Source organism: Canis lupus, chromosome 21 (assembly GCF_048164855.1).
Source record: "Canis lupus baileyi chromosome 21, mCanLup2.hap1, whole genome shotgun sequence".
Taxonomy (NCBI): Eukaryota; Metazoa; Chordata; class Mammalia; order Carnivora; family Canidae; genus Canis; species Canis lupus.
In genome coordinates, this window is record NC_132858.1 from 12,767,116 (window position 1) to 12,780,232 (window position 13,117).

General features: G+C 46.4%; 1 protein-coding gene across 26 annotated transcripts in view; it reads right to left on the bottom strand.

Moving 5' to 3' along the window:
* Nucleotides 1-3,406: 3,406 nt before the first annotated feature.
* Nucleotides 3,407-13,117, bottom strand: part of PHF21A (PHD finger protein 21A) — a 193,720-nt gene continuing 184,009 nt past the window's right edge. For all 26 annotated transcript variants that reach the window (XM_072790574.1, XM_072790569.1, XM_072790573.1 and 23 more), the window contains 4 exons: nt 8,273-8,428; nt 6,959-7,034; nt 6,464-6,567; nt 3,407-5,075 (listed from right to left, as the gene is read on the bottom strand). In XM_072790574.1, the coding sequence (XP_072646675.1) occupies nt 4,818-5,075; nt 6,464-6,567; nt 6,959-7,034; nt 8,273-8,428 (594 nt within the window). In that variant the 3' untranslated portion in view covers nt 3,407-4,817. The remainder of the gene's footprint in view (nt 5,076-6,463; nt 6,568-6,958; nt 7,035-8,272; nt 8,429-13,117) is intronic.

Here is a 13,117-nt window from a genome sequence, read left to right on the forward strand (position 1 = left end):
CTTTTCGTGTTCCGTCTGGTTTGGGGCATGAGGGTGTGGGTCAGCGGGGAAGGTGCTCAGTCTCCCAGGAGCTGCAGGAGGGCCCCGGACCCTCCCCTGGAGGCCCGAACCAGAGTGTACCTTGCCCACCCTCCCCTGCCCCAAACCCGACACCATGAGGCTGAGAGACTTTATTTGGCTTTATTTAGTAAAATGTTAAAATAAATAAATACAAATTGATCAGCTGCTCTGGATCCCCCCCCACCCCCTCAAAACAAAAATGAAACAAACAAAAACAAAAACTTTGAAGCACAAAACTCCAAATACAAGTTCTATCAAGACTGAAATCACAGAGGGCGTGGACAAGAGACAGGATTGGGGGCTGGCTGGCTCTTTTCTGCTTGGAGCGTGCTGACCTCTGGCTGCCCGTCCTGTCCTGCCTGACTGCGGCTCACCCTGGGCTGAGGACCCGACGACACAGAGGTGCAGAGGCCACAAGCCACTGTGGGGGATGGTGGAGTCCTCAGGGAGGAAGGGCCTTGTGGGAGGAGGGACAAAGTGGAATTGGGAGCCCTGCCCTTCCTCTCCCAGGGCCATTTTTCAAGAGTTCCACCCTGGCTCTCTCTCTGGAGGGGGCAACCCCCGGCTTCCTCCCCTTCACGATTGCCGATTTGCCGATTGCCGATTGCCGCAGGGCCAGGGGACTCTTCCCAAGGGCCGCCCCCTCCCTTAGAGAGGAGCAGACACTGAGGACGGCTGTAAGTCAGGGTGAGAGTGGGTCTCCTGTTTCCTGCGGAGGGTGCCCAGCTGAGGGGTGGGGGTGAGGCCCACAGTCATCTACACAGAGCAAAGTTGCCCCTATCCAGCAGAAGCCATGGAATCTGGAGAACCCAGGGCCTGGAGAATACCTGAGCCACCATCCATCCTACTACCCAGAGGAGCCTTTTACCTCTGGGGTAAAAGTCTCCTAAATTAAGCCCTTTGGATAAGAAAGACCACACCCTAAAAGGGAGTGAAGGGAGAAAACCGCTTAGAGCGCATGATGTGTGACTTGGGAGTGAGAGCCCAGAGAGGCTCTGCTGGCCCCAAGAGGAAGTATCAGAGATGGCTGGAGGGGCAACTGTACATGCAGACTTCATGAGCTGGAAACAGTCCCCCTCACTCATGTGGAGAGACGTGAGGGCAGCACTTGTGCCCGTTCGCACTGCCTGTTGAGCCTGAGCCAGGAAGAAGGGACGGGCGGGCCCCGCAGGGAACCCGGGCACTCACATGATGCCAGCGGTGCAGCCCCACGCAGGAAAGGCCCCACCAGAGGCTGCCCAGAGCCCGGTTGCCCCAAGGGCCTGATAAGGAAGGGAGGAAGCAGAACTCTGGATGAGCTCAGCAGAGGGGAGACAAGACCCAGCAGGCTCCAGGGAAGAAAAAGGACCTGCAGGCGGCACTGGCACTGGCAAGAACGCGAGGCGGGAAGATGACAGCAACGTGACCTCACCGGCTTCAGGGTGCAGTGCCTGCGCCGCTGGCCTCCTGTTCAAGGGCCCACTGGCAGCCACTCCCTGGACTCTGAAGTGACTGCAAAGCCAGCTGGTCTGAGATGTGTCTGTGAGCAGCTAGGCCTGAGCATGGCGAAAGAGTAGCAGCGGGGGGAGGAGGAAGAGGTGAAGATGGCCCAGGTGAAGCAGTCACGGAAGTGTGTCTCAGGGGGTCACAAGCACCCACAGGTCTAGGGCACAGAGAGAGGGTCTTTTCTTGGCAGGACGGTAAAGGAAAAGGAGACGGGGGTGACCAGGGCCTTTTCTTGGCAGTAAGTAGTTTTGGAATTTGAATCCAGAATGTGGGTTTGGGGCCAGAGTTACATTTTGTACCCCACACCAGCTGACTCACGAAATGGTTCGTATCTGCACTTTAGGAAGATCATATCCCAACCCCAGGCAAGGCCAGAGCGTGCGTACTCACAGCAGCAGGCAAAATACTGGTGGATTCCTAGCTCTACCCGCCCCCCAAGCCTCCCCAGACACCCCGGGAATTCTCAGGCAGCTTTCTGAGCCTCTAGTGATGATCGTTTCCCTAACTTCTTTCAAGAAAAGATTTGTACTATGTGGCAACTCGCAGCCTCTGGGCCCAGACAAGTCAAATGGGAGAGCTCAAGACCGGGCATACAGCCTGATGCTGGGCTCTGAACCTTTGCCAACGATTCCTCCAACTAGTCTAGGCATCTCCACAGCTCCCTGACTAGACGTAGCACCTTGGTTTCTGCAGGAGAAAAGGGAGCTCCTCTGTCCCCCTGCCAGGCAACCTCACACTGCCAGGGCCTGACTCTGAGGCCTGTTTAGCCACTCTTAATCCCCTAACATTCCTGGGAAGATGAAATGGCCAGTAGAGATGAGGCATATCTGACCTAAGAAGTTTTCCTTTCTCTTGCATTTGCTCTCAGGGTTTAATTGGAAAAGGGGGGAAACTAACGGGACCTTTTCTGCCACTCCTAGACTCTGGCCATTAGAGAGAATGGGGTGGGCTTGGGAGAGATGTCCCAGGAGCGCTGGGGTCCCCAGGGCCTGCCTCCCTTCTGGGGGCCAGGCAAGCAATGGGCCATGGTCTCCAATGGGAGAACATGCCTGACAAAATTGACCTCCCATGAGGCAAGATGATAGAAATGGTCCGAGTCTTTCAGAACCCTGGTTTTCTCATGAAGGAGACAGGCCAGGCCAAGGCAAGCACAGCGATTCTAGCCAAAGGTCGCCCAGGAAGCCTGAGGATGGGCAAAGGGCAATAGACAGCCACGTCTGGTACCTGGAGCCAGCAGGCAGAGAAAGCAGCTGGAGAGTCAGACCTCTTCAAAGGCAAGACAGACACAAAGGCCACCCTGGGGCTCTTTGTCTCAGAGACACCATGTACCCTCAAGACATCTCACTCCTGCATTCTTTCTCAGTGCCAAGGGCTGATGCAGCCAGCCTGCCCCCTGCACCCCCCTTCCCCCCCCCCCCCCCCCCCCCCCCCCCCCGCCAAGGCCAGGGTGCATGGGCACCAATGAGTGTTACAGGCCATGTCCTTCAGAGTTGTCCCGCAGGCACTCACAATGCTGGTGGCTGAAAGACGGAGAGCAGCACCAAAGGAAGGGATCTTATTTAGGCACCAGCCTTTTGCTCTAGCAAAATCCGAGGAGACAATGGGTAGGGTAGGGTCCTGATACCATCCACACTCCACTCAGGCTTCAAGAACAGAAGCCCAGATCCCTGCGCCAAGAAGAGAGGACAGTCCTTTCCGAGGAGGGGAGAGTGGTGGGAGGGCTTGGCTGCTGCCCGTCAGGGCTGCAGTCGTCCAGAGGACAGAAATCATGGAGACTAGCCCACCAGTCTTGAGACACAAACACAGCAAAATGTCATCATGATCAGCAGGTTCTGTGCTAAAAAATTATAACTACACAGCATTTTCTCCAGTTCTGACACCTTTTTAATAGAAATCACTGTTTTTAGGAAACAAATAGCACTTTTGTAATTTTTTTTACAATGTTTCTTACCTTGATCTTAATTTAAGTAACACTAGGAAGACCTCAATATCTTTTATTTTCCTTTTTAATTTAAAAAAAAGTTGTTGTTGTTGTTTTCCCCAGATACAAAGATTTTTGCCCTTGCATAAAAAACAGTGCCCCAAACGATGACACAAGGACTCACACAGACTCACTGGACCTCACTGACACTATGATTCCTAGTCTACCATGCACGGCCTCGACTACCCTTAATTGACTGTCAGCCTGAAAAACAGCTTTTCTATTCCTTATTTTAGTTTTTGTTACCAAAAAAGTAAAAGAAACAAAATAAAACTTTTTCTTAAAGAAAAAAACAAAACAAAACAACAAAAATTAAAAAAAAGAGAGAAAAGAAACATCTCCATTCAATTCACACACACCTGGGTCGCGTGCTGCTTCGCTCAGAATCTTCTCTTCTTATAAATATAGAAAAGGGATGGAGCTTGTTTTCAAGTAAAAATCACTGATCCACCTTTTTTTCCTTCCTGGACACACACACACCCTTCTTCCCTGCTCTGGCAACGGCCAGGGGGGGTGGCCTCTGCCTGTTGCCTGAGAGGGAAGGTAACCGGATCATCCGCGGGGATGCGCGCCAATTTGCCAAAGCAGGGAAGGAACTCGGGGGAGTGGTGGGGGCGCCCGCGGCGGGAAGTGGAATGCGCAGAAGGACCTCAGGGCTGTCCTCCTCCGTGCACTGTGCCCCACACCAGACAATAGGAAATACTGCTTATTTGATAGACTTTTCCCACCCCGGCTCCCTCCCCTTCCCTCCCATCCCTCCTCTGGGCACTGGGGTTGGTTAAATCTCGATTTCCTTTTTTTTGGTTTTATAGTAGTGAAAGTTTAGAAACAGGAAAGCCCACACACTCTTTGGACTTGTCTTCTCTACCTAAACAAACGGCTCGGCAAATAAGGATCTGAAACCTGCTCTCCTCCCTCCGCCCGTCCCTGCTCCCCACCCAACAAAACAAAAACAAACCCATGGTGGCTGTGGAGGCTGCTGCAGGCACACACTGGTGTATAATAGAGAGAGTAAATATATTATTTCACTTGGCATGGTGCTGGCAAAGAACCTCCAGCTGGCACTATTTCATGTAACATGGTCCAATCTTTGCATGTACACACAGAATAAGAAGGATCAATTGGCAAACTCTGGTGCCACCTGGCACAAGCATCTTCTCTCTCTCTGGAACCAAAGAACCAAAAGAATTCTGTACTTTCCAGAAGAAATCCGGCTTTGCTTTTCTAGAGTCTTCAGTGTTTTTGCTCTCCTCGCCGCCGGGATCCTGTGGCTTCTCCTCTCGGGGCTCTGTTATTTAGTCTCGTCCCCCTGGGTACAGTTCGCTGTGCAGCTCTGGGAGGAGGGGGAGTGGGCCGGCGTAGAGGTGGCGGCGTTGGCAGGGGGGGTGCAGTCCGGGCCGTTGGAGATGGCCCCCACAGTGGCCTCAGAGTCTACAGGTTTGGAGAGGTCGATGCCGTGGATGAGGCGGATCAGCTGTTTTACCTTCTCCAGGGAGCTGTGCATCTCCTTCTGCCGGGCCAAGATGGTATTCTTCATTTCCATGCATTTCTGCAGCAAATGAGAAGGGCAGTGGCACTGAGCCTCCGTGGCTTTTCTGACAGGCCTGGCAGCTCTCTCCAGGTAAAAGAACCCTGTTGGCTGGTGTGTGCCCCTAAACTTTGTTCAGCTCTGCACTGGAGGTGGCACCACTGCCCAACAGGAGGAGGCAGCCCAACAGGCAGGAGGGAGAGTGCAAGTGAGTGGTTTAAATGCCAACCCTGCTGGATACCAGGACTTAAAACCAAACGTGAATTACCATTCTAATGCTGCAAAATAAAGGTATCTTAAAAACATTCCCAGAGCTGCGCTGAAGCTGGTTTGGGCAGGTTTTGGCATGCTTTTGCCTTGCAAATGGGTGCTAATGTGCTCAGGACCGGACTGAGCTTTGGAGGGCAGAAAAGGAGCCAGTGGTATGTGGATCCAATTTGAGGGCTACCGAGGGCTACCGATCAGTTGGTCGGCAAGAATTTAGAGGCAGGCTGGGGGTAGCAGCACTGTGATATGTGGGAGAATCAAACACTGCAGTTGACAGAAACCCTTCTGCTCGGTCCTGCACTTGTCTTTTGCCCTTTTGCCCAAGGTCTCCCACAGCTGTTGACTTCTGGTCTAAGCAAAAAGAATGTGAAACCTGCATGCCATGGGTACTACGGTGATGAGGAGAAAGGCGCCAAGTGGGACAGCTCAACTGCCACCAAGTCCAGGGTACTGCCCGCTGCCCATGAGGGCTGAGGCCACCTGGCTCCAAAAAGGGGAGGGGTGCCTACCCAGTGAGAAATAAAATTTGCTCTGGCAGGGCCTCAGAATCTCTGCTGCAAATACAACCCTGGAAAGGCCAGGCTGTTGGATTGTATACAACACCTGGACAGGCCAGGCTGGGCAGTATTTACTTCCAATACTTGTCTCCAGAAACCTCTCTTCCTTAAGCTGGTCAGGAAAACCTGGAGATGCAATCAGCAGGGTGTGGAAGAAAGGACGGGAGCAAAGCGCTGTGCAGACAGACCACTAACTGGGATGACTAGAAAGGCTTCTATACAGGGACCTGATCTGTGTCTACCGGGCGTCGGGAGAGGCTCCAGTCTCCTCCTACACCCACTCAGGCACACACAGAGGTGGTGGCTATACTGCTGCAGCTGCTACTTCATCTCTTCAGCCTGGACACTGAAAATCCTCTCTCAGATGAAAGCCAACAGGAGGTTCCAGAGCTTGGAGAGGTACCACGTACCGACTGGCCACCTGTCCTGAGGGCCGAACTGTAACTTGGAGGCACACTGCGTCCGCCCAAATTAACTGTTAATAAGCTGAAGGACTGGCATGGGCCCTTGGGAGCCACATGTACTATTCTACATGTGAGAGTGTCCCTATCCATATCTATCACTGAAGGCATAGGATTTACTTACACTTATAGAATTGCTGAGCTGTTTCACCTTCTGCTCTAGTTGTTCTCGTTCTTGTTTTAAATCTGAACTCCATTTAAGTAATTTCTGTTTCTCTTCTTCTTTTGCTGGGAAAAAAAAAAAAAAGGAACTGTTTTTATCAATGATTTGTTTGAAAACTCCACTGTGTTCAGAATGCTGGCCAAAGAAGATATTTTGCCCAAAGTTCCTCTGACCTCCAGTGTGGGTGGAGAATGTGTCCACCCAGACCTTCCCTTATTACATGTATAGACACCTATGCTAAGAAAGCTGTCAGTGGTGTGGGCCTGACTCTAAGATACCACTTCTCATTTTTCCTCTCCAAGAAAATTCTACACAAACTTTTCATCTTGTTCAATAAAAGCTTTTCATTTTTAACTTTAAATTTCCTTTTGAAAACAAAACAAGTGCTGCCATATAGCACTTTTCTTTTTAAGCAAGGGTAGGATCACACAAAAGGGGGTGTGGATGATTATTTACCTGCTTTGTAGGCGATATAGGAATGAACAATTGCTAAAGTTCCAGGCCATGGAATTGCTTCTTCCTTTTTCAGCATCTGAAACGAGGTTTAGAAGTTTTACCTTGGTATAAACACACCTCCCCTGTGTAGTGACAAGCAACGTGTCTATAGCTATTGGCAGACAAAATCCAGGAAGATTTAAACCCTGGTCTACACTTTTCTAGACTATGAAGTTCCAGAAACTCTTTAACAGAATGAAGTTCGGTAACAAGGAAAGTCAAGCCACTTAAGCCCCAGCTTACAAAGAGGCTAGGACTTGCCGGGGCATTCCTGGCTTCTCATACATGCCACATATGATGCCCAACTACTCTGACAGCCAGACCCACTGGCATACAAGCTACATGCCTGCACGATGGCAGCAGCTGCTGGCAGTTTCATCCCTGACCTGCCTATCTCAATTTTAGTTTTTTACATCCCTCAAAGATAGCCTAACCAAAGAAATTAAGTATCAGTTCCAAATATCAAAGTATAATTTAGACCTTGTGTAGAAAATTACCAGAGTTACAGAGCAGCATCAGGAGAGAATACAGAGAGAATGGTCTCCACTACTTTACGAAGATAGTAGGATAAAAACCAGGATTAAATTTTGGGGAAAACCAGAATTCTCTCAAACAGGATTCCAAAAACTGAGCAGCATCCCAAAGCTTGCTGAACTATTGGACCTATTATTTATACTTTGCCTATTTCCAAAAAAGACTGAAACAGCTTATCATGAAAACATAAAGGTACATAGATAGTTGAGAAAAAGAGACCAGAAACTGCACAATAAGAAGGGAAGAGGCTAGGACAGTTAATGTTTGCCTTTCAAGTCCATGAAATAGTAAGACAGCTACTTTACAGTTAGTTCTCTGATCCCAGTGACAACACAGGTTAAAGGTGATACTGTTGTTATTTGAATTAAACAATCAATTGCGCACTTTCCTTTAAGAGTTTTATTTCTAAAAGAAGAGTCTCAAAACCACATACTGGGTTTGGACCATTCTTAGAGAAAGAGGCAGAAAGTCTTATGGCTTTGAAAGGGCAAGGTCATGAGAAGATAAGTCATTTTAAATAAAGGGAAGCAGTTAGAGCCTTCCCACCTACACATACTCCCCATCTCAGTAAAAGGACAGAGAAGCTCGAGAGGATGGACGCTATGTGGGTGAGTGCAGTGCCATGAACAGATAGGAGAGGGAAGAGACTCCACCATTCCCCCAAGTCTAAGGGGAAAGGAGGTCCTCCTGACCACACTTTTTCTTCCTCAGCCCATCACTGTCTGACCCGCTCCTTAGTACCTGGTCCTGACATCTGGGACAGATCCACATGCCCTTGGGAATCGTTTTCAGAGGAGGGTCTAAGCAGTCCAGATGATACACACGGGAACATGTGTCACACATAAGCAACTGGCCACTTTTCCTGCAAACGCTGCAAAAATCCTCATGGATATCACCCTAGGAAATTGAGAGGAAAGGTAAGAGAAAGGACAAAAAAGGTAAAATGTGAATGTTAACATGCACATTCTGGATATGTATGTTTCAGGACAATCAGCTGTGCCCCCTCCAACATGTTACAGAAGTATTCAAGGAAAGTAGGAATTGCCAATGGCACAGCCCCCACTTGCTCCATACAGCTGAGGTTCCCTGGGCAGGGACAGTATCCTTAGAGTTTAAAGAAAAGCCATGTAATCACCTAGGCCCAAATTAACTTTACAGGTGATAGCTCAGCACTTATGTTTTGGTAGAGTCCAACCCACAAATCATAAAGTTTGAAGATACTGAATTCCATTCATCAAAGTGTTCCACAATATGATACAAACAATTCTCATTACCCACTATTTTTTAGCAGAGTTTAGGATTGGGAAAAGAAGACAGACAAAATATGGAATTTTACTAAATTTTTTCTCAGGGAGAAAAAAATAGAGTGCACATTCAATTGGGAAAAAGATTAAGTCAGGAACAAATGAAACTCCCATCAGCTTTCTAACATGAAGAATTTAAAAAGCCAAAGCAACAGCTGACAAGGTTCTCTTAAAACCACTATTTGGCATTTGCTGTTCAATGGACCATTCTATGCTGGGAGGCTTTATTCCTCCCCATAAAATATACCACCAGATGGAAAGAGATGAACAACCCCAGTGTACTCTGTTTCCGCCCCCATCACTGAAAGTTCTGGTACTCAGGTAAGTCTGCAGGAGCCCTCTGAACAGAAGGCAACAGCAGAAAAAAAAAAAAAAAAAAAAAGCAGATCTACTTAATATGGAGAGGAGAACGCTGAAGAGGAGAAAAAAAAAAAAAAGGTATTTTTCAGCAGGTCAATCCCTGGCTTTTTCCAGAAATAGGATTGATAAAGACACATGGGAAAGAAGACCGAAGACACACAAGAGGTTAGCCAGCAAGGCAGCACTGCCACTTAGGCCCCCTCTTCACTTCCAGTGTGTTGTTTTAGATTTCCAGGCTATTTTGCCAGAAGGCCTAATACAGAAACTCTGCACAGGAAGCAATGACATAGACAGCAATGTTCAATTCTTTTCAGCCGCCACTGTGGAAGGAATGTATCTTCCCAGACCTGTAATTTCTCTCTAAAGAAAAGGAAAGTCTATAATTCACTAGGGTATCTAGAGCCTAGAAAACTGCTGCAAAATGTTGTTAAGATAATCAGATAATTTCTTACATTTAGTAAGAAAATGTTATCTCTGGACAATAAAGAAGATACTCAGTATACGAGCAAAAATACTGCATAAGTGTGCCGCCTCAAAGTTCAGCTTCGAGGCACCTAAAGAGGTTAAGGTTTCATCCCTTGATTAACTATAACTTTCCCTTTCATTCTTAAAATCAGGCTGAAGGGCACTCTTCCCTAGAGAAACAATCTTTCTTAAACCTGAGTCCTGTGTGAGTCTGCATCTTTAATAAGTTTATAAAAATTTAAAGGTTTCAGAGACTGGTTCACATGAATCCTAGATAAATTACTGGAGATGAGTTCTGCTCACTTTCCTTTGCTCCTGAGTAGGAGCAGATCAAGAAGTGGGGGGCGGACAGTTCTTTCAAGTTTCTAAAGGAAAGATGACTTCCTATCCTATTTCCACGTTCGACAGCAACAGTTCCCAGTCTGCTCGGTGTCAGGACCCCATATTACCAAGGACCTCAAAGAGTTTTCGTTTATGTAAATTACGTTTATTGATATTTACTGTATTAGAAATTTTAGAAGTTTTCAATTTTGAAATAATTACAGAATCATAGGAAGTTACAAAAACAGTGTACTGAAAACCTGTAAAATCCCAGCACACGTGCATATTCCATGTGTCATCAGAGTTATGACATCATTTTATGTCATGTAATATCTGGAAAACTCCACTGGTTACTCTTCAGAAAAAGAGAATGAAAATGGTAAAGAAGGGATGCCTGTGTGGCTCAGCAGTTGAGTGTTTGCCTTCGGCTCAGGGCATGATCCTGGAGTCCTGGGATTGAGTCTCACATCGGGTTCCCTGCATAGAGCCTGCTTCTCCCCCTGCCTGTCTCTGCCTGTCTCTCTCTCTCATGAATGAATAAATATCTTTTTAAAAAATGGCAAATAATATTCTAGTATTATCATGAAGATAGTTTTGATTTTATAGACCCCCAAAAAGAGTCTCAAGGACCAAATTTGGAGAACTGCCCATAGAAATGAATAATAAAATGCCAAGGTATAGATTTTATCTACCCAGAATGGATTCTCTGATTAGCTTAAAGAGAGCAGAGAAAATCCCTTGGAGGTGCTGCTCCGGGTCAAAAGGCTCAGGCTTTGGTGACTGAATTGCTACCATAAGCCAAATGTTAAATTGAAAGATGGTGACCCATGATTCTTCGCTAGGAGCTGACCACATGTGTTTTTTGCAAAAATCCTGGCTATATCAACTGCAATTTCATCATTTGCTAAAAGAATTTTATAAGTATGTCAACATATCTTCCCTTCTCATAAAATGATAATGGCAACAAGGTATATCCTGAGGATTAGTGTCTGGCTGGGTTTTGTATTACCAAGTCCTTCTAGACGGTTACTGATCCCCAGGAAATGCTTGCCTTTCAGCTGTGATTGTTTAATTAATGTTGTTGGGGCTTGTCCTACCCAGCAGCAAACACAGAGAGTCCTGTGTGCTGATTTTAATCACTGCCACTGTTAGGATACTGTAAAAGTAGAAGTCAATTATCTTAAAAAAAAAAAAAATCTATTCCACTAGGTTAAAAACTTAAGTTCTAACATATTTAGTGGTTTTATTTTTTTTTTTATTTTATTTATTTTTATTTATTTATGATAGTTACAGAGAGAGAGAGAGAGGCAGAGACACAGGCAGAGGGAGAAGCAGGCTCCATGCACCAGGAGCCTGATGTGGGATTCGATCCCGGGTCTCCAGGATCGCGCCCTGGGCCAAAGGCAGGCGCCAAACCGCTGCGCCACCCAGGGATCCCTATTTAGTGGTTTTAGAAGAGCCTTCTTTTACCTTTGGATTTCTGAGAAGAGCAGTGTTTACATTTTAAGATGAAATCTGGCAGGATTTTTTACTTTGCGTAGATCCTTTGGGTTCAGTCCCTCAAAGAAACCCATAGACCCCTATCAGCCCAAAAGCACAAAAACCAAAAACAATCTTTAGGAGAAAGAGACTCACACGCAGAAAAGTTGGGACCATCTCTGGTACCAGCAAACAAGGTTTCTGACAAGGACTCCTGGTACTCAGTACTCAGGACAGGTTGAAAACCTTTATCAATTACTAATGCCGGAAGTCAGAAAGGCTGGATGAAATGCTGAATTCCAAGAGCAAGTCTGAGTCTTGCTGTAGTCACCAGTTATGTCCATGGAAGGAAAGGCTGCCAGAGAACAGAACTTCACTGTGACCTGTCCTCCAAAGAGAACACTTCCTTTGCTACTTCTAGAATTTTAACTTAGTGTGTGCATATGGTATTCTTTTGTTCTTTGGAAAAGGGTAGACTATTATAAAGCACTAAGAACCTTCCAGTTCAAGAGATATTTTACCTAAAGATGATCCTAAAGACAAGCTCTGTAATTGACACAAAAAAAGGGACATGTACAAAATCAAACTCTTGGTTTCCCTCCTCAAACCTATCCTTCTTGCCATCTTGAGTAAATGAATTTTATCCTGGTAACTGCTTAGGCTGAAAACTCTGGATTCATCCTTGACTATCATCTCTTTTTCTCATACTCCATATCTAATCCTGTTGGCTCTTAAAAATATATGCAGACTCGGTCACTTTCCTCCATCTCTATGTCTACCACCCTATCAGGCCAAGCTGTCCTCAGCTCTTCCCTCCTAACTGGTCTTCCTGCTCCCATCCTATCCTCTCCACAGTCTCTTATCCAGGTTTCCGATCCTTTTAAAATCCAAGTTGATTTTGGAAACACCTTAAAAATAGTAAACACAGGGAAGAACCATCAAAGGATTCTAAAACCACTGGGTAACAGTTTGTGGGGGAACTGGATATTTATACAGACTCAAAGCTCTCTGCTTTGAGGCACCTTTACAAGTGGAGAGATTTGATGTGTTCTCTTAAGAGATGAAAGCTAACATCACCAACAACAGGACAGACCAGCGGACGACATGTGATGCACAGAAAAGGACTCGCCATCACGTGTTTAGTGTTCCTACAAAAATGCATACCCTGAATCTCCTCCTGAGGAAACAATCAGATTATCCAAATGGAGGGGCACTCTACGCAGCAACTGGCTTATGTTTTAAGAAATGTCCATGCCATGAAAGACAAAGAAAGGCTGAGAAACTGTTTCAGAGTAAGAAGGCAAAAGAGACAGTACCATGACAACGAATATCAAGAGTGATCTTAATCTGGATTCTGGAGCAGAAAAAACAAAGTGCTACTAAGGCAATTATTGAGACAACTGGAGAAACCTGAATATGGAATAACGCTATATAATATTATTTACTCAATATTACATGTCCTCAATTTGATAACTACATTGTGTCTATATCAGAGTATCTGTTCTTAGAAAATATATACTGAAAGGTTTTGGGTGAAGATTAATGATGTCTGCAACTTTTTAACTAGTTCAGCAAAATATGTTTATGTGTGTGTGTGCGTGTGTGCACGCATGTGTGTAGGGGGGAGCACATGTGGCAAAATGGTAACAATCAGTGA